The sequence below is a fragment of the Oryzias latipes genome, chromosome 5 (assembly GCF_053564925.1).
Source record: "Oryzias latipes strain Hd-rR chromosome 5, Olatipes_Hd-rR_3.1".
Classification (NCBI taxonomy): Eukaryota; Metazoa; Chordata; class Actinopteri; order Beloniformes; family Adrianichthyidae; genus Oryzias; species Oryzias latipes.
The window spans coordinates 7,010,726-7,037,384 of NC_136241.1; the positions used below are offsets into that span (position 1 = coordinate 7,010,726).

At 39.5% G+C, this 26,659-nt stretch overlaps 2 protein-coding genes across 11 annotated transcripts in view; one reads left to right on the forward strand and one right to left on the reverse strand.

Annotated features, from left to right (window-relative positions):
* Positions 1–5,207, forward strand: part of LOC101158014 (voltage-dependent calcium channel subunit alpha-2/delta-3) — a 40,580-nt gene extending 35,373 nt beyond the window's left edge. The window contains exons 26-39 of the mRNA XM_023954788.2: positions 263–358; positions 473–594; positions 1,082–1,159; positions 1,242–1,303; positions 1,387–1,431; positions 1,517–1,579; positions 2,094–2,164; positions 2,255–2,330; positions 2,486–2,526; positions 2,624–2,679; positions 2,767–2,884; positions 2,970–3,082; positions 3,218–3,300; positions 4,519–5,207. Of these exons, the coding sequence (XP_023810556.2) occupies positions 263–358; positions 473–594; positions 1,082–1,159; positions 1,242–1,303; positions 1,387–1,431; positions 1,517–1,579; positions 2,094–2,164; positions 2,255–2,330; positions 2,486–2,526; positions 2,624–2,679; positions 2,767–2,884; positions 2,970–3,082; positions 3,218–3,300; positions 4,519–4,611 (1,117 nt within the window). The 3' untranslated portion in view covers positions 4,612–5,207. The remainder of the gene's footprint in view (positions 1–262; positions 359–472; positions 595–1,081; positions 1,160–1,241; positions 1,304–1,386; positions 1,432–1,516; positions 1,580–2,093; positions 2,165–2,254; positions 2,331–2,485; positions 2,527–2,623; positions 2,680–2,766; positions 2,885–2,969; positions 3,083–3,217; positions 3,301–4,518) is intronic.
* An 861-nt stretch (positions 5,208–6,068) lies between these two features.
* Positions 6,069–26,167, reverse strand: LOC101158268 (uncharacterized). 10 transcript variants are annotated; one of them, XM_078947963.1, is made up of 15 exons: positions 25,867–26,167; positions 25,741–25,767; positions 25,322–25,609; positions 24,921–25,196; positions 24,482–24,769; positions 23,829–24,116; positions 11,320–11,436; positions 10,972–11,046; positions 9,615–9,743; positions 9,477–9,495; positions 8,877–8,896; positions 8,719–8,771; positions 8,549–8,624; positions 7,113–7,153; positions 6,069–7,023 (listed from the first exon to the last, which is right to left on the reverse strand). In XM_078947963.1, the coding sequence occupies exons 1-15, from the start codon at positions 25,898–25,900 to the stop codon at positions 6,931–6,933; spliced, it is 1,824 nt and encodes a 607-aa protein (XP_078804089.1). In that variant the 5' UTR covers positions 25,901–26,167; the 3' UTR covers positions 6,069–6,930. The 10 variants fall into 10 exon arrangements, with proteins under 10 accessions (XP_078804089.1, XP_078804084.1, XP_078804085.1 ...); XM_078947958.1 differs by having other exon boundaries at positions 11,275–11,436; positions 25,867–26,166; XM_078947959.1 differs by having other exon boundaries at positions 8,588–8,624; positions 11,275–11,445; positions 25,867–26,165.
* Positions 26,168–26,659: the final 492 nt, after the last annotated feature.

The window sequence follows — 26,659 nt, forward strand, 5'->3', positions numbered from 1 at the left end:
AAATGAATGTATAACTGGACAAACATTTTTTTCCTCAGTTAATGAAATAATCCTAAACAGAACAACTTTCCTCATATTTTTCATTCAGTTTATTGAGCCCTCTGACCTGCATCAAATCCCTTCCTTCTCTGTATCAGCAGCAGTTAGAAATCATTTTTCAGAGCCACAGTCATGAAAGATCTACCAAATACCCTTCACAGAAATGCAGGGAAGCTCATATACGGATGTTGTATGCCTTCCCTGTTCTCCACCACACCATCAGGAACTCAGACAAAGGAGTGGAGATTACTTTCCTGGGAACCCGCAGTGGTCTGTCGAGAATCAACCTGTTTATACCCAGCGATCAGCTCTCCAATCAGTGAGTTCTGCTGCTCAACGCTTCTCTAATCATTACTTACAGCACATGGTGATTGTGCCTGATGAATGGAATCATTCATTCCTCACCTCAGCTATATTCTCTTTGTCTCTGCAGAGATTTCCTGACAGCAGAGGACAAGGAGGGAGTGTTTAATGCTGATCACTTCCCTCTCTGGTACAAGCGAGCGGCGGAGCAGGTCCCGGGCACATTTGTCTACTCCATTCCTTTCAGCACAGGTACGCTCAGCAGAGCCTTTGTTCAGAGCGTTTGATGAGTGGATTGTAAAATTTAAACAGCTCCCTGTGCCTGTAAAGAATAATGCCTGACATTGCTATTACTTTGGCATCGTGCTATTCCATCATAAAGATGTTATTCTCCAGCGCAGCACACTTCATAACAGTTTCTTCAAGTGCAGTACATCTTACTTGTTGACAACCTTTCAGTGGATGAATGGCACATGGAGGAACTGACTGTAAACTGTGTAGGATACTAAACACAGACTTCATCCAGACTGACTTTGGAATCACAATTTCCAATTTTTAGGTTAAGCTGTCATTTTTGAACTATGGGAGCCATCCCATTTTAACTCGACACCATCAGTGTACATTCACGAGCTGATACTTTTACCTCATTAGCATCATCACGTGCAATCAGGTGAGTGCACGCTGCTATCTAGTGACCAGATTAGGTAGTTTCATCAAACTCTTTCCTGTTTCCTTGCAGCTTTAGAAAACAAGAGCGTGGTTTTGGCCAGCACTGCAATTCAGCTCCAAGACGATAGAAAATCCCCAATATTTGCTGGTAATAACCTCAAAATCTATTTCTGCCACCAGCAGACTCCCAGTGACACAGAAAACTGACTGTTCTTTGGTCTTGTGTTCAGCTGTGGGGATCCAGATGAAGCTGGAGTACTTTCAGAGGAAGTTCTGGACTGCCTGCAGACAGGTTACCACATTCTGACTCATTTTAAACAAATAACTCATTTTTTGACTATCTTGGAAGCTAAACTGGCTTTGTTTTAATTTTAGTGTACAGCCCTGGATGGAAAGTGCAGTATCAGCTGTGATAATGATGTGAGTACAGTCAGGGACCTGAAGTTCAATAAACTTTACATTGTCATGTTTTTTTTAATAATCTTTTTATTCCTAATCAATTTAGGACGTCAATTGTTACCTAATTGACAACAACGGCTTCATTCTTGTTACTGAAGAACAATCTCAGGTAATTTTTCTTACATTTCTATTCACTTTCAATGACATGTTCTGATCAATCAGAACCCAGAAGTTTGCAGTTTAAAAGTCCGGTAAGAATTTTTTTGGATAATTAAAAGAAAATGATTTCACATGTTGTTTTTGATGATTTATTGTTAGGACAATACAACTAATCAAAATACGACAAATGATTCTAAACTAAAAAAAAATTACTATAAAATAATTTTTATTTTTCAATGTTTTACGATGGGTTCCTTATGAGAGTTTCTCTTTCCTGTTTTCAACATTACGTCATGAAACAACAGGTTTGGTGTTTTCTTCTGTACAGGCCAACCTGATAAAAACCTAAAGTGAAACTTCTTAACTTGTGTAGGATGAAAGTGTGGCAACAACCTGTGCTTACTGATCTGATCAGAGTAAAAGCATGAACAGATTTTTTTCATGACTAAAACCACATATTGCATCTCTTAGAAACAGACGTTCATTATATTTGTATTCAAATCAGGAGCAGTTATTTGTTTCAGACAGGGCTGTTCTTTGGAGAGGTGGAGGGGGCCGTCATGAACAAGCTTCTTCAAATGGGATCCTTCAAACGGTCAGTAAATAAATGGATGAGAGTCTAAAGCTTTTCTTCATCAAGCTCTTGCATTTGATTTGTATTTCTCATGAGCTGAAAATGTTGTAGGATCACTCTGTACGACTACCAGGCCCTTTGCAGAGACTATTCTGGCAGCAGCGACAGTGCACGCACCTTATCGGATGTGAGTATGAGGAGTGCATGTCTGTGGTTTTGTGCATTTCTACTCTAAATGATCTCACCTACCTAGCTGTGGAGACATTTTTAGAGCCGGTTGATGCAGACTGTTGATTGAGTTCAGTGGTTTAGTTGCGCTCTAATGCTTCACTTCTCCTCTAGCCTTTTTCCGTGGTAAGGTGGCTTCTGACAGAACTAGTTATGTAAGTGTTTCAATTAAAGTGAATACATGAATTAGAACTTAGATTGAAAAAAAAAAAAAGAAAGAAACAGTTACCCCTGGTGTTTGTGTCTTCTTAGTTTCTTGCTGGAGTTCAACTTGTACAGTTGGTGGAACGTTGATCTCACCGTAAAAGGTATTTGTCACTTCTGTAATTTGAAACTTCTGTATGACTTTTTCAACATGACATTGAACTTCCAGTTTGATCGCTTCTCGCATTTAGCTCAAAGATCTCGGGGTAAAACCATGATGGTACCGTGTGACACAGAGTACCCTGCTTTCGTCTCTGAACGCACCATCAAAGAAACGACGGGCAACATTCAGTGCGACAACTGTGTCAGGTATTGATTCAGGCCATGGACCTCGTGTCTTAGTGGACCTTTGAGGTTCTGACTGTAACATCGGAACTCTGCGTTTGGGCTGCAGATCATTTGTCATACAGCAGATTCCCAGCAGTAACCTCTTTATGGTTGTTGTGGACAACAAGTGTGACTGCAGCAGCATTCCTCCTGTGACCATGGACCCTATCGAGATCATGTATATCCTTTCTGGATTTAAAACAGAATGATTCAAACTATTACTTAGGAATTTCTTGTGAGAGGTAGTAAAATGTGTTTATTTTGCACGTTTAAGCTTGTCCTGTTTGTGAATGTCCCTCCTTGACTGCTTTGAACACAATGAGTCACTAAAATGTGACAGACTGAAGTTCCAGAAAGACAGAAAAAAGCCTGAATCCTGTCACCCTTTCCATCCTGAGGTATGAAAAGCGCACAGTCTGAATGTTCCAGTTCCAGTTCCCAGTCTGTGTGATGCTTCTGCTTTAGCCCGTTTACATGGAGGTTCTCGGTAAAAGACATTAAAAAGTGTGACACATTATTTAGTTTGTTAGTCTTGTGCTGAACAGTCTGCAGTTATAGGATTTATATGGTGTGTTTTCATAGATTCCATTTATAAAGTTTGAAAAAAACAAAAAAACAAGACAAAAAGAATTTAACACTATAACAAAAAAATGAGGGGAAAAAAAGAAAAAATAGCTAAATGTTGTTTAAAATTGTTCCAAAATTTGACTCATGAGACCTTTTAGTGTTAAGGCTTTTAAAACTTGTGCAATTAAACATTTCCTGAAATTTAGGTGAACCTTAAATTCCTACAGTTTTTAAAACAACTTGTCGCTCAACCACGGGACCCTGTGACAGACATTGTCTGGTGACTTTCAGTTCAGATTTAAAGGACTTTATGGAACTGAAACAGCCCTGAGGGTTCCCACGGATCCTCTCATGGCCTTAAACAGCCAACTTGTGTCCTTTTAGAGATCCGTGCTGCACATTTTATCACTAAGAAAATTTACACAGAGACTAGAACCTGTAATTAGAGAAATTTAAAATAATAATATGTTATATGTTGGTTACTAAACTTTTTAAATATCTATGATATATTATTTATTAGAAATACATTTAGATATACATTTTGAGAATATCATAATTTTAAACTATTGTTTTTTATTTTATCTATTTTTGATGATTTTCTTGCCTTTTTTACATGTGGCCACCACACAACTGTAGCTTTAAATTGCTATTATAAAACAATTTTTATTTTAAATGGTTTATTTAAAGCAATCAAAGCAAGAATAATGCACAAAACAATACAGTCAGCAGTTATACCAAGAAGAATAGAATTTAGGATAGTTAGACATTAAATCAAAGAATGCTTGAAAGAGAGTGGAAGGAAGTGGATTTACATAATCCGACCACTGTTCTACCGTAACCCTTATATTACATGATTTATCAGATATCTATCCATTACCAAAACAGTTTCAGGTCATCAAAATGTGATTTATTTGGTGTGAATGTGTTAGAAGAACAAATACTTTTATTTTTTACGCATTTTTCTTAACCATGTTTCAGTAAGTGCCCAAAGATTTCTGCTGTTCTAGTTTTTATGCATACATTTAGACAAAACTGTATGTTTCTTTCAGGAGAATGCCATGGAGTGCGGTTCAGCCTCGCGTCTCTCCAGCCCGCTGACGGCAGGCCTGCTGCCTCTGGTCGCAGCGACCATCAGCAGGTGACCATGAGTCAAGGCGCTTGGATTCACATGATCAGTCAGACATCAAACTGCTCACACACCTTTCAGTAAGCTTTGCTTCCACAAAAGCAGAAACCACCAGATAATGGAAGCGCTTGGTGACCTTATTGGGTCCAATGAAACTACAGTGCTGACAGTTTCTCACCTTGTTCTGAAACTGTGCTGAATCATTATAGTTAAATACATAGAGAGCTTTATCGTCTGTCTGAAAAACGTCATTGTGCAGAGGAGGATAGTAACATCTTAAATGTTTTTACAGTGCAGTTTCTTTTTCTGAGAAGAAAAAAAGGATGTTGTTTAGTGGGAAACCTTTCAAACGGGCCGTAAATTACTAAAAACAAATGTCATGATGCTCTCATATCCTTAGGCATAAAATTTACAAGAGTTGTTTTTATCTAAATGAAGAATTGTTTAAATAATGTGAGATATCCAGCGACACAGAGAGCTGAGAGGAACTAAAGATGCATGTTGCAGACTGTTTTTGAAGGTTGCTATATTGATGTATTTAACTATGAGTTTTCATGATGTCCTCATATGTCCAGAAACGATCATGAACAAATAAAAATAATGTGTATTTTCCTTTTGCTTGTTTCTGGTGCTTTTTTCCTTCATGCATGTTTGAAAGCTTTTTCATTCTTTTGGTAGAATGAGCTAAGATTTTTATAAATATTAAACCAATAAAAATGGGTTTTATTAAAAAAAATGACATTCAGAACCTCACAGAGAAAAATGCATTTGGATTTCACAAACCTTCATAATTTTGGGTATATGCATTTTTGGACAATCTTATGAAAAAACCACAGAAATGGTTTTTTAGATTTAGTTGCAAATTTCACAATCCTTCATGAGCATAATCATCATTCGTTTTAAAATCGGAAGGAATTTTAGCTCCAATTATTGGAGAATCCTTGGAGACCGTGCGATATTTGAGAATTTATTAAAAAGCTATGCACTATTTATAATTGAAGATATGATCTAAACTAAAGGGTTCCACAGTGGTAAAGTGGTTAGCCTCACGTTTGCCTCACAGTAAGAAAGCTCTGGTTCAAATCCTGAACGGGTGTTCTTTGTGGAGTTTGTTTGTGCGTGTTTGTGGGTTTTCTCGGGACACTCTGACCTCCTCCCATAGTCCGAAAACTTCTTAGGTTAATTGGCGACTCTAAATTGTCTCTTGGGGGTTAATGTGAATGCGTGTGGTTGTGTGGCTCTGCAAAGGACAGGCAAAGCATTTCGGTTGTACCTTGCCTTTACTCAACAGTAGCTGGGTGGTCCCCAGCACCCCGGTGACTATGAGCAGGAATAGGCAGCTTTAGAAAGTGGATGATGTCCAAAAAAAAGAGGCTAAAATGGTAAATAATATTAAATTACTATGTAATCAAATTTGAAGAGACTGATTTCTTTGGTGGTTGAGAGGTTTGACAGAGGAAGAAGAAGATGAGCTTCAGTATTTAAGGTTATTTATTTTTGAAGTGTGGTTTTTACCTTTTTGTTTTAATCATCACCAAATACCTGGATGCACAATTCCACCTTTACAGTACACAAAACAATGACAGTCATTTGGGTGATAAAATCTACATGTGGCTTTTTAGTCAAGATGTTCAGACAGATTTGTAAATAAATTCAGCATCGTGAAAAGGCACAAAGATTTACTATTATTTACGCCTAAACCAGTATTTCCCTCAACAAACTGCAGCGAAGGTTTAACAGGCAGAAAAGACAAATTAACACAAAGGTGAGTAAACAAAATGCTTTAAGGAGAGAAAAGTCACATGTCATGATAATCACAGTTCGTCTTTTGATCTATTATTGTAAAAGTGTTCCCAGGGGCCTTTTTATCATTATTTTGTTTTTTTGCCAAAATCCAAAAAAACCTGTGTTTGTTTTCCAGAAAATAGTTTCTACAGAGCTGCAGTATTTCATCAGAAATTCATCTCTGAGCTGTGGGTGGGACCGTTAGAGCAGAGTAAACCAGAGTAAGCCAGAGTAAGCCTGCTCAACTTCCTGTCATCCATAGGCTAACTCTGCTGTAACTCTCCAGCTAGCTTTCAGCCCCCTCACACCCCCAACCTGACATTACCGGTGCAACAAAAGTGGTGAGCAATGTTGGAACGGTTTTGAGCTGGATTTCAGCCCAGGCAAAGAAAATGAAGATGTAAATGGGGAAACAAGGATAAACATTGCTGTCAATCGTGAGATTCAAGCATTGCAAACTCTTCCTTTACTCTTCCAAACTGTGGATTCTTTTTTTACATTAACACACACTCCTCTGCTGTTTGGACGGTAGACGTAGAGTAGAAGTTTGTCAGTGGGACTGCAGCTTGTGGTACATAACATCTCTGAGTGCCGGTGCAGAATCCTCTTCAGCGATGCTGGCATAAACGTGGTAGACGTCTGACTGATGACAGAGAAGCATCAACAGCTTCTTAAACTTGTAGCTTGTTTTGTTCACAGCAAATAGACTAAACAGGTTTGCGTGTTGCTTACACTTTCATTTTGGGACTGCTGGTCCGTTTTCCACTCAAACTCTGTGTAAAATAGATTAGCAATCAATACAATTTAAAAAACATGAAAAGTAGGGATGGGTACCGACCCCCGGTATTAAACGAGCCCCGGGGCAACATTCTTCAAGACCGCAGTATCGGTAAGATCTGACCTAAACGGTTCTGCTATCGGTACTGGAGAAGCCGCTTTTTTTTTTGTGGCCCACAAGATATAAACTAAAGCTGTGACGGTGTGGGATTTTTGATCACCACGCTGATAAAGCAGCAGGAGTCGCAGTGTCGCGGTTTGTATTTACATCATGACAGCAATATGTAAAACATTGCTGTTTATTTTTCTTTAAATAACTTCTTTTTTCATGTGTTTTACTTTTCAAGTTTGAAAAATTTATAAAGTAAAATGTTTTGTCAAAAAACAATGTTGGTGGCTGGGCGCTCCTCCTCCTTCTTTTCACATTTCACCATCCATTTTAGAAGAACATAAACACTCACCTGAACACAGGTGTTAGCTCACCTTTGCACTAATAGTTTGCATGATTGAATGAATGAAAGATTTCACACTAGTTGGTTTAAAGGCATAGGTATGCGTTCGTGAACACTATCTGTCTTGTGTGCATGTTGACATGTGGACATTTTTTGCGGCTAGCAGGTGTGTTGATAATATTTGAGTGTGTGTGAACAGGCCCCGCCCTTTTTGTACTACATTTGAACCGTACCGTAACGATAAACAACCAGTAAACCTGTCTGCTCTATGCTGCTTCATGGTCTTACCCCCCTTCCCCTCCTATTATCACCCTCCTACCCCCCCCTCTCTCTAACGTCCCTCTCTCTTCTTCCCCTCTTTCCTTTTCCGTCCGGTCCAACACCAAAGATTTTCAAACATGATTGAAATTAATAAAGTTTGGCCTCAATTACAAAAGGGGTTTATTCAGACATACCTTTGGTTTGTCTGAAGATGAATAACCCCTCTTGTTAAAATAAAATATGTCCAACACAAGAGGCCCTCAGCTCTCATCTGTTTGCCTAGCTGTTGGACAGGACAAGTTAAAAAAAAAAACAAAAAAAAAAAAAAACAATGTTGGTGCATGATGAGGAAATAGAACACGATATGTTCTTAATTTATTTATTTATTTTTCGTCCCCAACAAGTATCGATAAGAGTATCGTTAAAATACCGGATCGATAAGCAGTATCAATAAGAGTAGTAGTACCATTAAAACCCTAACGATACCCATCCCTAATTTAAAGTGAGGAATGCTATTTCAAAGTGTGTGAAAAATAAAAGTGGTTGTTGATGAAAGCCAACAAAGAAAGCAATGATAAATGTAGTACTCATTAGAGCGTTGAGTGATTAGTGATTTCAAAACAAAACCATGTGCCGTTAGAGGAAGAGCGAGAACTTTCACTTCACATGTGAACTCACCAGCTGGACAGTTGACTGCAGGAAAAATGTTGTTCATACCTAAGGTTGTGATTTCATGATAAGGACCTGCAGTGAACTAGGTTTTGAAGACAAGAGAGGATTGATAAAGTGTAAAGTTACTGATTTGTCCACTTTCACATTCAAAATAAATAAATAAATAAAATACTAACTTTAGCCGTTTCCTGGTCTTCGCTGTGACTATTCCTCGTGTCCATGATGTCAGCTGAAATCAGATCAGACAAAATCTCTGTTAATAGAATCAAATCAAGTTAAAGATGATCAGTGGTAAAGCTTTAATCTTTCTTGGGTCAATGAATGTGTGCATTACCAGTAGAGTAAACTTTAGATCTGTGTGAAGAGAGAAATCAAAGAAATCTTTAATGCAACCCCAAAGTAAGTACAGGTCTTGACAAATAAATAAATAAAGTTAAAAAAAAATAGCTTAAATTGTTTTTTTTTTTTATGTAAATGCTTTTAAACACACATAGAATATGATTTTTCATATTCTACCAAATAAACAACATTCTTAATAAAGTAATTAAAATGAAAAAAACTAAAAAATTCTAACTGATTTAAGAAAAAGAAAAACAATGATTTGTTGCTCTATTTCTTTTCTGGGAGTGTTGTTTTTATGTTCCTGCATCCCCATGTTTCATTTTGTTTGCCTTGTTACACGTGTATGCGTGCGTGCATGCCTGCGTACGTGTGTTTCAAATTCTAGATGACCCTGTAACTAAATAAATAGATTTAGACAACAACTTAATTAAAGGTCCCAAATGTAGTTTTTTTTTTTTTAAGAAGAATTAATTCTGTTTTTGTTTTATTTAGTTTGTCATACATAAGTCTAGCAAGATGATGCCAAATTACCTAGCAGGTAGGGTTTACCTTGAACCTGTGGTTGAGCCGAGCACAGTAACTAATGCCTTACCTCTTTGTGGCATATTTTTCTGAAAATTATTGAAAAAAGAAAACAGCCATCAGTGACCAATGACATCATCAAGATATAAAACCCTTGTGGTCTTAGGAACAGAAATCTGTTAGAGTCGTGAGAAAGTACAGGTCTTACTTCTTCTTCTTTTGGAACAGAGAAGTGTCACTCCCAGTAAGACGACTCCCACTGTAACTCCAAAACCCGGTCCGATCACAAACGTGTACAACATGCGTTTCCAGTTTGATTCAGATTCCTGTTGTGTTTCTGGAAGGAAACCATGCCCACAAAGATTCAGTTTCACTTTACTTTCAGAGGGTCCAAACCAACTGAAAAAGGTGTACTTACAGGAAGTATAATTCTAATGAATTCAATGGAAACATTTACACACAAAAAACCACAAAGGAATTGTGTGTGTTTGGGCTCTAGGCACAAAAGACGCAGCCATTGAACACATGTTGAAAATTAAACCAGTTGAAAGTTGACCAAGTAAGGACTTGGATTTGGTAGTGACTAATGGATGGCGTCCTCTTTAAGTCACGGAACTGTCAACCATTTGAAAATTGATCGCGGAGGACAAATTGATGATTGCGGTTTGTACCCAGATGGAATTATTTATTTCATATATCGAATAAGACCTGTGAAAGAAAAGTATAGGGTTGCAACATGGCGAACACCATATGCTAAAAGCGCACTCAAGAACTGCTTTTTAACCCTTGTGCTATCCCATGACCCCACCCTTACATTGTCGTGTTATTCCTACCATGACAAAGGTGGATAAAGGTGGAAAGATTTCATGTAATCCATGGACACCAGTGAAGATCACAAATCATTGAAGAAAATAGGTTCAGAGCACTGTCTAGTGGGTCTAGATGACCCAACTCCCAATGTTAAAGAGCTTAGGATAGTACAAGGGTTAACGTGTTCTTGTACAGGCATCACATAGCCAGTGTGTACATAGCACGATGTGTGTGTATTTTCATGTAAATGCTATGTACACACTGGGCATGTAATCCCCATTCAAAAACACATTAAACGCGGCAGTTGAAGGTACTTCTAGCATATGGTGTTCACACTGTGGCTACCCTATACCAGTGCAAGTACCTACGGTTGAAAGAGGCTTAGTGTGAAATGTTGAAGCGGAGAAAAACTTGTGAATCTTGCTTCAGGCCATTTCCTTAACAGCTCTATCCCAATTTATAACATTTATAATTCCATATATAATTCCTTGTATATAATTCCATGCGGGTATTCACACTGGACTGTTGCTTACTCATACATCACTACCAAATCCAAGTCCCTGATTCGTCAAAGTTCAACTGGTAAACCTTCAGTGTGTTCAATAGGCTCGTGTTTCGTACATCGATCCAGAAAATTGACACACACGAATGTGAAGGTTCTGACCGCGGAAACCCAAAACACGCATTTATGCTAAAAGACAGTGAATGCAAATGCTGAAGCTTGTTTCATTTTATGAGATGTTTACAAAACTCACTTTTGATTTGAGTCGCAGAAATCACATTAGACGTCCAAAGTAAGGTCGTTGTGGCATGAGTCTCTTCAGTGACAGCTGTTTCCAGAAGACAAATGAAAGCAAAAAGTCTTAAGACATCAAATTGGCAGAACAGCACGCTCTCTTTAACACTAGAGGTATTTTTCAGTATTACTAATATGATAGAAGTAAAAAATATTTAACCATGACCTAGGAACATGAAACTGGAATAGTTTAACAGTAACTAGTATATAGCAAATAAATAGTGTACATGTTCATGTTTTCATATTTAATGCTAAATGTTACCTGGTTGATGATTCACAGATGTCAGAGAAGTAAGAATTGATCTACCTGTGGGTCTTGCTGAGCTGACAGGTGCTGATGTTAAAATGATTTCCTTGATTGTTGTTGAGATAACCGAGCTTGTTCTGTGAGTTGACGTCCTCTGTGTTGTTGTCAAGGTCTTTTCTAAAGGACCTACAACATTATCAGCACTGTACAAGTGATCACATTCATACACTGTTGTTAAAAACCTGATTGATCACTCACTTATGTGGATGGAGCTGACATTGCTGTGTGGAGACAGAGAGTTTGTGTCTCTTTCCACAGGGTAAAAACACATCAGCTGAACCTCAGCAGGTGAACTTTGTCCTGACAGGAACAGAAGTTCAGCTGCTGTCAGCGTCTGCATGCAGGAGCTGCTTCTGGTAGTTTTTGATCTCACATAGTAGAAATGACATTCAGTGACAGAAAGAGATGATGGAGTCACACAGGCCAACGTGGCCGAGTCTCTCTCTGTGATCACAGCCGGATTCACTCTTAGTTCAGGAGGAGGAACTGAAAAAAAAAAACAATTTTCATGGGTGAAACCTCTGACTGAAAATAAAAAAGCAGATTTTTCTTACAATGTTCCTCCTTAAGAAGATCAAATCTGACTTTAACTCATTCTCTCCACTTTCACTGCTAAACCACAGCAGTTGTGTTTACTCACACTGGACAGTGATGGTCATCCGCTGACTTTTTGGAGATTGATGACCATTAAGGTAAGTACACCAAACTTGAACTTTAGCAGGAACACTTTGACTCGCCATTCTTAACAGCTCAGCTCCAGTCAGTGTCTTAGAACAGGAGAATTGTTCGGCACGCTTTTTTCCCTTAAAGTGCCAATTACATTTTGTCACAGACACCGGAGGCTGACAGTTTAATGTGACTGAATCTGTTTCTGTGATCGCCTGTGAATTCACACTCAGATCGGGAGGAAGAAGGTCTGATAATGACAAAGGAAATTAAAGATCACATTAAAACGTTTTAGCTGGTTTCAGCAAAAAACCTACAACATAACATCTCTATTAAATATATTTTAAGCAACTTTAAAAACACAACAATTTACTGTTTATCTCGATGATGGATGGATCACTGTCCACAGATGTCAAATTGAAAGCTCCTCTCTTCTCTGTGTAAAAACATCTAACTTCAATGGTAGCAGGAGATCTTCTTTTAGTCAGATTCAGAAGTTCAGCTCCTGTCAGCCTCAGCAGACAGCTGCCCACAAAGAACGTTTCACTTGGAGTGAAGAAAGTGCATCCAGAAGCTGAAGATGGAATCTGACACTTTAATGTCACCGAATCGGTTTCTGTGATCACGGCTACATCCACCGTCAGTTTGGCCGGAGAAAGATCTGAAATTTCAAAGGACGACGTGACACTTAATGGCTCACATTCATCTGTAAATGACATCCTCAAAGCATTTTACTGTTAACAAATCACAGAAAATGTAAAGATCGCAGCTACACTGAACTCAGAGACTGACCGTTTGCTTCCAACACCAGAAAGAAATCTGTGGAAACAAGAAAACACGAATGCATCAATGTTTGCTCCTGTGGTTTAAGGTAACTCTAGATTATAGTTCATACTAAAACTCAAAGGAGAGACTTACACATCAGTGTGAAGAGCAGTTGAGGTTTCATCATGAAGCTGAATGTTCTCAACTTTGTACAGCTCTCTGTCTTCTAGGCTTTTTGCCTTTTGTCACATCTCTAAACTTACTTTCAGCAGTGAAGCACAGAAGCTGACCACAGAAACACTTCCTCTCGCATGTTGTGCAGCCCACACGGCCGGAGTATAAGACACAGCCCTGATAATGTGGTTTCGAACTCTTTGTCTTTCAGAGAACTGTGAATTGGTTTGTTAAGTTTGCTCTTTTTTAAAAGTCAGTACATTTGTTCATTATTTATTCCTCTAACAACTGAATTCAGAAAGTTCATTCATTCATCTTCTGAACCTGTTTTGTCCCTTTTGGGGTCACAGGGCTACCAGGTGTCCTATCCCACTCGTAGGAAGGACACTTTGTATTTAGGCAATAAGATGCAGACAAAAACCATAAGACCTAAAAGCATTAGAAAAACAAACGCAGATTATGCAGGTTCTTTCTTTTTTAGTTTAACCCTTGTGCTGTCTTAGATGACCCCACTCTTACACTGACGTGTTCTCCCTACCATGACAAAGGTGGATAAAGGTGGAAAGATTTCATGTAATCCATGGACACCAGTGAAGATCACAAATCATTGAAGAAAAAAGGTTCAGAGCACTGTCTAGTGGGTCTAGATGACCCAACTCCCAATGTTAAAGTGCCTAGGATAACACTAGGGTTAACTTACCATCCGATTGGCTGATTAGAAATAACGAGCAGTTGGACAGGTGACCAGTGAATGTGTAAATGAAGTTTCATTTATAAGTGTAAGAAAAACAAATGTGGATTCTACCTAGAAAATTTTCCGATTAATTTGTGGCCGTGGAAGGCCTCTCCAAGTTCAGATTGCTCAGGACACCAAAAGCCTAGTGTGCAGTGGGAAAAGAATAAATCACATAAGAGTCTGCATAAAGTTTAAAGGGAGAGCCAGGTGGTGGAGTGCTTTCTTAAGATGTGATCCCACTCTGAGCTTACAAGCCCACAGCAGGCAGTTTTATTATCCACATTCAGAAATCAAACTACCGGTACCAAACTCTATTGGCATCAATTTATTTAAGTTGACAGATGAGGTGCATAGTCAGTTTTAGCTGAAATTAAATGCAGTTTTCTCCTCCAGGCTGTCAGGAAGCTGAACTCTCTCCCAGCCACCCCCCCCCCCCCCCCCCCCCCGTTGCCCCCTGTCCTGGTGAACTCTGACACACACACATCATCTACCTCATCAGCACTGAAATGAAAAAAAATGAAAAAAATGAATAATTATACTACAGTAATTTTATTTTTTCTAATTTTTACAGTCACTTCTTTTTTTTCTCTTTTTAAAGTCTCCTTATTGGTTCGTCTTATTCTATTTATTCAGTAACTTTAAGTTAGATTCCCTGTTTTACACCGGATTTTGAAGAGAAACGGAATTTCAATTTCTATGCATGTGAAAACATTGTAGAGATTGACAATAAAGTTTTCTTTGACTTGACTTTGATGATACAACATACGTCAATGACGCATCCACTTAGCTGGACATGGACTGATCTGTGGTAGGCATTTGGCTGGGACAGCTTCTTCCCCTGGTAGAGGCATGTGTAAGCAGGTTGGGATGGGTGGAAGAAGGTTTCAGGTGTGATGTGTAAGCAATGATTGTCATCAAGAATCAAAGGAAAAGTGTTAAAGACTGTGGTGAGAGCAGCCATGTAGTTGGACCAAAGATCTGTCTAAGGACACCAGAAAGGGAGGGGAATGCAAGCTGGCTGAGTTAAATAAGTGTCTGGCTGAGTCTCACAGGTGCTCACTATTGAGCTGATAGTGAGTGTGGCCATACTGGTAGTGCAGAATGACAACCAGTATTTTTAACGCCCCCCCATACATCAGTGACCGGATTGCGGTCACCCTAAAGCCTTAGTCACCACTGCTATTGCAGCTTGATATGGGCTGTCTGCGTAAGTCTTTACAAGGTTTTCACAAACTGTTGCTGGTATTTTGGCCCATTCCTCCATGCAGATCTACTCTAGAGCAGTGATGTTTGGGACTGTCGCTGGACAACACGGACTTTCAACTCCCTCCAAAGATTTTCTATGGGGTTGAGATCTGGAGACTGGCTAGGCCACTCCAGGACCTTGAAATGCTCCTCCGTTACCTATTGCAGATTCTTCCCAGCCGGGTGCAGGTCAACAATTTGGTTTCTGGTGTCCTTAGACAGATCTTTGGTCCAACTACATGGCTGCTCTCACCACAGTCTTTAACACTTTTCCTTTCATTCTTGATGACAATCATTGCTTACACATCACACCTGAAACCTTCTTCCACCCATCCCAACCTGCTTACACATGCCTCTCCACCTCTCTCCCACACTCCCTGTTGATCTCTCTAGAGTAGTTAAAGACATCTGCTCTGGAAGCTCACCTGTAAGATACATTGTTGTCACCAATGATAAAGGTAAGAAGAAGTGAGAAGTGGGGAAAATAAAGTTACCCTGCTGTTTCAGCTTTCAACAAATGGAACCATGATTTATTCTAAGGTTCACTATAACTTTTATTATTTAGTATTCATTTTTATGTACATATTCATTTGACATTGTTTGGAAAAAGGAGACATTAGAAAACCTGACAATGTTTAATAGGGGTGTAATATTAATAGATTAATCGACTTCTATTAAAATAATTAAAACCACATTGGTCTGAGCCAGCATCGAATTAAATCAACCTAATGCATTATCTTTTTTTTTTTTTACTTTGTTCATTCTAAACTCTACCTCTCCCCCTATTCCACCATCCACACAGACACACGACCCCAAATACTGAAAACACTCTACCTCTTCCAACAACTCCCCATTTAATGCCACATTCAATCTACGTTCACCCTTTAACCTCGTACACCTCATCGCCTTACTCTTTTCCACATTCACTCTCAACTTCCTTCTGTCGCACACCGACGAAGTACTGCATTGAGCAGAGCACAATGTGAAGTATTGTTTGTGCTACTTTGTCTTCATAACCGAGTGTTGTATCTAGACCTTGTCTTCTGACCCTTGCTCTGTTTGCTTGCCGTCTGCCCAGACTCTATCAAGGTAAATATGCTCCAAAAAGAACGCACTTGTAGATTTGATCTGAGAACTTGTAAAATAGAATGTGAAAACTTGTGCACCAAAAATCTGCATTGTTTAGTAAAAATCTTCTGCTGTGAACTGAGAAATTTCCCATTTTCATGTGTTCATTTAGAGTTACAACTTCAAAACTGTGATTACAACTGCTCAAATGTGATTCTGCGTGTGACTGAATCTGCTGGCGCAAATCGCAAGTGCGCTACAACTGCGCTTTGAACTCTGACACATTCTTTGTGAGAAACTTGTGTCAAAACTGATATGTGTCCAAAAAATGAAACTATGGGGGGAGGGAGGGTTAGAGGAGGCGGAGTCAACCAATCAGAGTGAAGCACTCAGATGATTTGGTAAAGTTAGAAAGAGGATCCCGCTGAGCGACTGTGCCGTCGCAGCGCCTGGGTCCGCGACAGCTGCAGGGAACACGTTGATCTAATCAAATATATTTTTTCAAATGTTAATCCATACGATTTATAATAAAGGTGCTCAATAGCCCTGGCCCTATTGTCCTGCTACAACAAAGATGATCTTCCTGCTGACGGGCCAATGACAGCCGTCTAGCTACATGTCTGCATTTAAAGCACGAAGAGATCATTTCTCATTAAAATAGAGGGAAAAAAATGAATTTTTTATTTAGAAATGCATTTGTAGTTCACTTTCTGTGTCGATACAGAATGATTAAGATACTTGCTGTCACATTTGAACGTTTATTAGAAGAGTTATTGAAGCAGGAAATCTGAAGCTGTGAAGCTCTTTCTAACTTTACCGAATCCTGCTCTCTGATTGGTTGACTCCGCCTCCTCAACCCCTCCGCAGGGTCTGCCTTCCCCCTGTCCAGGACCCTCCTAGGAGCAGGAACGGGTCGTGGTGGGTCCGGCACCCCCCTCGGAGCGGGACCGGGTCGTGGTGGGTCCGGAACCCTCCTCGGAGCCGGAACGGGTTGGGGTGCCTCCAGGTCCACGACGGGACACCGAGAAGGGCGGCGGCAGCGACGACGGCGGCCCCCTCTTACAGCCACTAGACTCTCGTTGAAGACAGAGGCAGGGAGCTGAAAACACTCAGAGGTCCACTGGGTCGCGGCCCCCTCCTCCTCCTCCAGGATTAAGTCCTCCCAGAGCCATAGGTCCTGGTCCAGGGGGTCCAGGAAGGACCTATGCCGGAGAACGTCCTGCTGCATCCAGGAAACAGGGGAGGACTCAGAATGGGGGCGGCGGTGATGACGACGACCCCCCTCTTAGGCGACTCCGAACAGGGGACTCCCCTTGAAGTCCTTGTAGATCTGGGAAGAGCCAGGGGTCCACCAGAGACAGGTCCCCTCTGCTGGGTACTGGTATGGCTGGTCCATAATGTTACGGGGACAGGATGAGGGAGTACCCAGGCGCAGAGAGGAGAGGAGGCAGGAGGTTGCAGGGGAAACGGGGCTTTAATAAACAAAACTACAAAAAACAAAACCACTGCATACGGCAGGCTAGAGACTCGAAACATACAAACCACTAAACAAGGGCAAAGAAACAGAAACCGTAACAGCTAGATTTGGAACCAACCGTCTGCCTGTTCTTGTGACAGTAGTTGTCATAAGAGAACCAGAGTAACTTTTTATTTACCATATTTATTTTAATGTTAATAAACTGGAAATGAAAATACGTAAAAGAGACATAAAACAAGGTACAGTACAATTACTGTCGCAACATTTACAATAACTACTGGCAGTTGGATGCCAGTAACTAGTTTTTCATTCTAGGGTAGTAAAACTGTAAAAAAAAAATACAATAAAGTACTTATGCACTGTATTGTATTTTATTTTAAAGCTTTATTACTGTAAAATAAAATAGAGTACACAGAAATTGTAGTGTATTTCATTTTACCGTAATAAAGTTGTGAAATGCTTTACAAGTATTTATACCTCAGTCACACTGGTTTTTGGTTCAAGATGTCCGGGATCGATCTTAGGTCAGTACATCTGATTGAATTATATCCTTTAAAATGAACCAAAATCGAATTGAATCTAATCGGCAAACACAAATATTGACTCGAATAGAAGTTCAAATGAGACGTTGCAATTTTATATGTTTAAAACTTAGCATCAATGGTAAAAAGTACAATAGCTTTTTTTTTCATTTAAAGTACAAACTCCTTTTACAATTTTTAAAAATGCATTTTGTATCAGACATGGATATGGACTCTTCAGATTTGTTCAATCTTCTTTGCAGCAAACTCATTGGAAACGTAAAGGCGGATTCACTCTGATTGGACTGGCACAAACTCTGAAAGAAAAAAAACAGATAATTCGTTTTTGAAAAAATACCAGAAAAAAAATCATTTTAGTTTAACTGGAGTTAAATCTGAAGCTTCCTCCAGAAACGGGGTCATGGCCTCTGCGACAGACTGTCTAGAACAGGGGACATGTATGTATGTATGTATATATGTATATATCTATATTGCAATTGACCGGTTGATCTTCAAGGACATGAAGGTAGATCACAGGCCAGCAAAGATGAATAATCAAAAATATCAGAATATATTTCTAAAAAATGCGTCTGCAAATCACAATCCTCACTGAGAAGTACATGATTTGATTGACGTTGGCAGAACGGCCAATCAAACATCTTCTGATACATACGTCACTGCACATGCGTTTTTAAATACACTGAGTGCAAATTCTGTCTGTCATCACAAAGTCGCTACTTGCCCCACAGAACGTCAAGTCCCCGGCAGAAGACCACTCCGGCCCACTGGAGTGTTTACTGAGGGCTGGATCGCCCCACGTGCCTCTTCGATCTGGAGTCGGCCCTCTGACACAGCTGTCCAGGCAGCAGTGTTTTCCAGTAGCACGCGTTTCTCGAGCACCAAAAAAATTGAGTCCCTGATTTGTTGACACCACAACCACGCCAAAGTTGAAATATTTGAACTCTGGCCACGCCTTCTCCAATCGCGCTGCTGCCAGACCTCTGCGCTGCACCCGTCATCTAGTGTAGGATTGTTGTTTGAATGTAGCGCAGGCTTTGGTCATTTGCCAGCCAGCTAGTTACAAGCAAGAGACAGTGGTAGTCTAGCGCAAAAATGCCAAAGTGAGCACAATATGGAAAAGTTAGAGAAAGGAGTGGAAAAGCAACAGTGACCTTCAGTTACCATCAATTAGCGATGAGAGTAAGGTTCATTGCAAACTTTGCATCACAGACATCTGGGCCCACCTAAAAGACCTCGAGGACCACGCCGAAATTAAGAGACGTTTTTTATGTGGCGGGTAGGGTCCGTTCACCACTCCCTATGGTCCACAGCCATAAAAGGGTTTTTTGCTGGGTCCGGGGGTTTTCAGATGACTTTTGGGCTGTAAAACACTGTCTGGCAGCACTGAACAGAATTTACTATATACATTCTCTAACAATTTTAGTCTGTTTTTCCTTAAACTTTGTACTCATGTTATCCCCTTTAAGGTAAAGAGCGGCAGTCTTGAAAAGAATAAATTGTGTTTTGCTTGTTTTCTTAGGTTTAACATCAGCAGCTCACCTGTAGAATGAACATTTACGGGTAGGTAGGTGACCAAGCTGAAGGTTTCATTGTTTCCTGGGTTGAAGTTCTTTGGCATGTAAAGAAAAAACAATTCCTTATGTTGTTTGTTTGTTTTCTTACTTTTTTGTTTTAGACACTTGAAAACTTAGATAAACTGGAGAAATATCTGACAAAAAAGTGAAAAGTTACCAGTCCTCCATCAGGATTTTGTGAATTCTCCATGTAGCAGAAGGAGAAAAAGGAAATATTAATGTCATTTAAACAAGACTTAGGGAGACATCAGCTAAATCGGGCCATCTGGTAAAATGGTTCACATGCGGTTAGACCAGGGATCTGCAACCTTTACCACTCAAAGAGCCATTTGGATCAGTTTCCCACAGAAATGAAAGCACAGGGAGCCGCAACACTAGGGGGGTTAGAAAATAAGGGTTTTACCGATACATTGAGATAGATCATTTGGCGATACTTGTATCAATTCAAAATGTTGTCAGGATATTTATTTATTTATTTATTTTAATTATTTACTAGCGTGATGTTTCCTTTGATCTTTTCTCCATTTTCCACAACCTCGAATAAACTTTTCTGTCTGTCAAACACCCAGAGTGAAGATGAGGGAGACGATGGAAACAAATTCACCGTGATGCAGACTCCTTTCTATTCTTTTTTTTGAATCCATTAAACCCGATAAACTAAATGAATTTTATGCGTGACAACTATTTTTTATTAGGAAGCAGCTGTTAGTTTGTTGCGGGTCTGGACTCATAAGCAGTGAGTCTAAGCCCCGCCCCCGCCTCTCTACCTGTACTCATCCTCTGCAGCTCCAAGTTATCTTCTCCCCTCGTGCAATCTTATTTGAGCCACGGCACACTTAAACCTTGACAAAAATCCCGCTGCACACCAGCATCAAAAAATGTAAAAAAAAAAGGAGAAACTCATAGTCGTAATCATAGTCGTAGTAGTCATAGACTGTCAAAACAGTCGAGCAGACCCACCTAGGCTGGAAATTGAACAGTACTGGAAAAACATATGGGAGAAAGAGGCAGCACATAACAGCAATGCCCAATGGCTGGTCTCTCTGAGAAAAGAACATAGCAACCTCCCTGAACAGAATCCAGTATCCATCACAGTGGCAGACATCCAAGAAAGAGTCTCAGGTATGAAGAACTGGACAGCACCGGCAGCTGTGGAAAACCACCCTTGAAGCCAATGGGAAGCCACTTGCACAAGTGTCCATTAAATGTGGGATATACCAAGGTGATGCTCTGTCCCCACTGCTGTTCTGCATAGGTCTGAACCCCCTCAGCCAAATAATCAACAAGACTGGCTATAGATACCGACTCAGAAATGGGGCCAACATCAGGCACCTCCTCTACATGGATGACATCAAGCTATATGCTAAGAGCGAGTGTTAGCAACAGCTAAATACCTCCAACGAGTAATGTATCTCCACACCAGGCGTTTACAGACGCAAATGGTTCTCATAACGGTTTATTTGGTCTCTCCAAATCCACCGTGAAAACTGCACATACAAACATAATAGAAACTTCTTTGACAACGAACATACATTGTAAACAGACAGTTAAACAAATAAATAAATCACCTCGTTGGCTGCATGCCGAGATGCGAGTTACTCTTAGTGTCCTCTCATCCACATCTGGTATTCTTTGCATACAAACGTGGTGCTTCTGCTTCCAGCGTCTCTCTTCTCTGTCCATACAATTTGCGCTAAGCAAGGTAAGCACTTCTGGTATTTTCAAAATAAAATTACCTTCAAAATAAACTTTTTTAAATCAACATTTATCAAACAAAACACAACAGACTAACAAATGATCGTTACAAGTAAGGCAAGTCCTGAGAAGCCAGCTCAACTGCAAAAATAAGACCTGGGCAATAAACAGCTACGTATTGCCAGTTATCAGAAACCCTGCAGGAATAATAAGATGGCCAAAGGAAGACATACAGACCACGGATGTTAAAACACGAAAGCTCCTCACCATGCATGGAGGGTTCCATCCCAAATCCAGCACCCTGAGACTGTATGCTAGCCGCAAGGAAGAAGGTCCGAAACTAGTGAGCATAGAAGCCACTATCCAGGATGAGGTGTGTATATATACTGTATACATATTTATTAGGGGTGTAATATAATTTTATTATAAAGCTTAACATGTCCGTTTAACTCTGCACTTTGAGTGGTACATTATACCTAATCACATTTTACCTTGCTGATGCTCTGGCTGCTCACCTCCACTTTAATCTTGTAAAATTACAAAAGTTTTTCTTGTAAATTTATGTCTTCAAATCTCGTAATTTTACTTTTTTTGGTGGCCCTACAACTCCATCGAACCGAGTAGTTTGTAACTGAATTGTTTTTTTCCACCGGTAGGAAACAAAAAATCCTCATTTAAGTTGTGCTGAGGTTAATGCTGTTGCTGAGGTTATGTCATTGTGTTGCGGGTAATTTCGTTGTGCTTAGGGTAACTTTGTTGTGCTTCGGGTAATGCCGTTGCGTTGTTTCCTTTGTATGTAGTGTGAGCCCTGTTGGCCACCGTACTGTAGCGTTTTAACAATAAAATTCTATCTTCTGAATGCAACTCAAAAGCATTAAAAACAAGTATTATTAATATTAAGAACAAAATCAAATGCTATACATTGTTTTTTCTCAGTTTCCCAAGCGATTAACCAAAAAGTGGCCCAATTTAGCTGATGTCATTATAGATAAATAAATGCTTAATTAGCAAATGTGTGCATTACCAGAACATTCCTCTGGAAATCTGAGGAAGAAGAGAAAAGAAATGGTGTGTATTTTCTATCAACAGAACATAGTATACGTACATAAAATGACACATCTACAGTGAAAACATTAATACCTCACCTTCTTGAAAAACTTAGCAAACCACTTATCTAACTGATTTAAAAATGCATTTTCTGAAGTTCTAAACAAAGTAACACTCCTACCCAGCCAACTGAACCATCCAGCTGGTATTCATGTGCAACGCAAAATGATCAAAGTCTGCCTTGTTCATTGGTTTAAAAGAGATGACATGTTATAAAAACTATAGAAACTCTCTCAGAAACTTGGTGGAATACTTTTTATATTTTTGCAGTCATGTGGACTTGAGCTCAAATTTACCAAGCTGGCAGACTAATGAGAAGTCAGGGGCTTTGGTAGACCATGACACAAAGCAGCAGATGCAGGAGCAGCAACTTTTTCTCCTTAAAGGTTAGAGGAGTTATCATTGTTCTTACCACTTTCTCTGTTGGACCAGAAGAGTGTCAATCCCAGTATAATAACGCCCACAGTTACCACAGCACCTGGCAAGGCTAAAAGCTTTTTCCACTCTTCTCTGTTGGAAAGATGTATCTGTTGGTTTTCTGAGAAGAAAACATGTAAAAGAAAAAATAAAATTAAACACCTGAGCTTGAGTCCGTCAATAATCTGCTGCCGAGTGTCTATCCTTCTTAACTGCAATTGGTTATTATCTCTGTGTTTGTTCAAAGCTCTTTAAAATGCTCATTTGTTTTTTCTTTACTCTAGCACTTAGTCTCACAATGATCTGAGTGAATCTGGCAACTGAGGACAGTCTTTGTCACCATCTCTTGCCAAAAGGCACTTTGACCAAAAAAATCTAAAGAAGTTAAACCTGCATTTCAATAAACTAGATTGACTATTACCAGGACCAAGCTGAAGACTGAAAAGGGAAAAGGGTTGTTGTTTCAAAAAGAAACATGAGCAAAAAACAACAATGTTATTAATGTCAATCCTTTGTTTTAGTGAAAAGACTAGTTTTAGTTACAGTTGACTGAAGTCAGTCAGAAACACAAGTGTCTCAGCTCGTACAGCAGTTATAAGCCTCAAACACAACTGTTTCTTTGAAAACTAAACACATATTTAATCAAACCATTTGTTCTTAGAAAAAGTACTACACTATTTACATAATTTGTTGTAAATTAAGAAACATTTTACCGCCTGTAAAGGTTGACTGTATTAGAGTTAGCGTTGTGTTGAAACGGGATTCCCTGATGTCAGAGAGGTAGAAAGTGAACTACGAGAGCTCTTTGGTGAGTCGGTTATTATATTTATTGGATTATAGAAAAATGTTGCATTCAGCTGCTTGTATCAAATATTTTACACAACTGTTATATGTGTGTCTCACCTCTGGATCGACAGTCTGCTGGAGTCACAGTTGAAATTTTGAAAGAAAATTTTATCATACAAATATTAAAGTGTAACTGAACCTCTCAATTTCCATATTTAAATAAGGCAGATAAAAAAACACATTAGCTAATCACTCACCTATGTGGATGGAGCTGACATTGCTGTGTGGAGACAGAGAGTTTGCGTCTCTTTCCACAGGGTAAAAACACATCAGCTGAACCTCAGCAGGTGAACTTTGTCCTGACAGAAGCAGAAGTTCAGCTGCTGTCAGCGTCTGCATGCAGGAGCTGCTTCTGGTAGTTTTTGTTCTCACAAAGTAGAAATGACATTCAGTGACAGAAAGAGATGATGGAGTCACACAGGCCAACGTGGCCAAGTCTCTCTCTGTGATCACAGCCGGATTCACTCTTAGTTCAGGAGGAGGAACTGAAAAAAAACACATTTCATGGGTTAAAACACAAACTAGCACTTAGCAAATAAACTGGAGCATTTTATATAGATGATATTTTTATTCATGTTTTCATATTTAATGCTTAAGTCTGTTAGCTGGTTGATGATTCACAGATGTCAGAGATGTAAGAAATGATCTACCCGTGGTTCTTCCTGAGCTGACAGGTGCTGATGTTAAAATGATTTCTTTGATTGTTGTTGAGATAACCGAGGTTTCTCTGTGAGTTAACGTACTCTGTGTTGTTGTCAAGGTCTTTTCTAAAGGACCTACAACATTATCAGAACTGTACAAGTGATCACATTCATACACTGTTGTTAAAAAAACCTGATTGATCACTCACCTATGTGGATGGAGCTGATATTGCTGTGTGGAGACAGAGAGTTTGCGTCTCTTTCCACAGGGTAAAAACACATCAGCTGAACCTCAGCAGGTGAACTTTGTCCTGACAGGAACAGAAGTTCAGCTGCTGTCAGCGTCTGCATGCAGGAGCTGCTTCTGGTAGTTTTTGTTCTCACAAAGTAGAAATGACATTCAGTGACAGAAAGAGATGATGGAGTCACACAGTCCAACGTGGCCGAGTCTCTCTCTGTGATCACAGCCGGATTCACTCTTAGTTCAGGAGGAGGAACTGAAAAAAAACACATTTCATGGCTGAAACCTCTGACTGAAAATAAAAAAGCAGATTTTTCTTACAATGTTCCTCCTTAAGAAGATCAAATCTGACTTTAACTCATTCTCTCCACTTTCACTGCTAAACCACAGCAGTTGTGTTTACTCACACTGGACAGTGATGGTCATCCGCTGACTTTTTGGAGATTGATGACCATTAAGGTAAGTACACCAAACTTGAACTTTAGCAGGAACACTTTGACTCGCCATTCTTAACAGCTCAGCTCCAGTCAGTGTCTTAGAACAGGAGAATTGTTCGGCACGCTTTTTTCCCTTAAAGTGCCAATTACATTTTGTCACAGACACCGGAGGCTGACAGTTTAATGTGACTGAATCTGTTTCTGTGATCGCCTGTGAATTCACACTCAGATCAGGAGGAAGAAGGTCTGAAAATGACATAAAGGAAATTAAAGATCACATTAAAACTTTTCAGCTGGATTCAGCAAAAAACCTACAACACAACATTTCTATTAAATATATTTTAAGCAACTTTAAAAACACAAAAATTTACTGTTTATCTCGATGATGGATGGATCACTGTCCACAGATGTCAAATTGAAAGCTCCTCTCTTCTCTGTGTAAAAACATCTAACTTCAATGGTAGCAGGAGATCTTCTTTTAGTCAGATTCAGAAGTTCAGCTCCTGTCAGCCTCAGCAGACAGCTGCCCTCAAAGAACGTTTCACTTGGAGTGAAGAAAGTGCATCCAGAAGCTGAAGATGGAATCTGACACTTTAATGTCACCAAATCGGTTTCTGTGATCACGGCTACATCCACCGTCAGTTTGGCCGGAGAAAGATCTGAAATTTCAGAGGACGACATGACACTTAATGGCTCACATTCATCTGTAAATGACATCCTCAAAGCATTTTACTGTTAACAAATCACAGAAAATGTAAAGATCGCAGCTACACTGAACTCAGAGACTGACCGTTTGCTTCCAACACCAGAAAAAAATCTGTGGAAACAAGAAAACACGAATATATCAATGTTTGCTCCTCTGGTTTAAGGTAACTCTAGATTATAGTTCATACTAAAACTCAAAGGAGAGACTTACACATCAGTGTGAAGAGCAGTTGAGGTTTCATCATGAAGCTGAATGTTCTCAACTTTGTACCCCTCTCTGTCTTCTAGGCTTTTTGCCTTTTGTCACATCTCTAAACTTACTTTCAGCAGTGAAGCACAGCGGCTGACCACAGAAACACTTCCTCTCGCATGTTGTGCAGCACATATGGCCGGAGTATAAATATGGTGTAGATATCTGTTCAAATTAAATGAAATCAATCTTTATTTATCTAACACTTTTCATATGTAACATAACACAAAGTTCTATACACCAAAACAAGTAATATAAAATCGCGCACAATAAATAAAAAAATAAAATGATCTCTAAATTTGCTTTCAGACTTGAAGCACAGCAGATGACCACAGAAACACACTTCTACAGTCAGGACCATAAATATTTGGACAGAGACACATTCTTTCTAATTTAGTTTCTGTACATTACCAAAGTGAATTTTAGATAAAACAACTCAGATGCCATTGAAGTGCAGACTTTCAGCTTTTATTCCATGGGTTGAACAAAAAGATTGCATAAAAATGTGAAAAAATAAAGCATTTTTTAAACACAATCCCTTCATTTCATGGGCTCGTAAGTAATGGACAAATGAAATAACTGAAAACAAAATGGTCATTACTAATATTTGGTTGAAAAGCCTTTGTTGGCAATGACAGCCTGAAGTCTTGAACTCGTGGACATCACCAGATGCTGGGTTTTTTCCTTCTGAATGCTCTGCCAGGCCTTTACTGCAGTGGCTTTCAGTTGCTGTTTGTTGGTGCGCCTTTCTGTC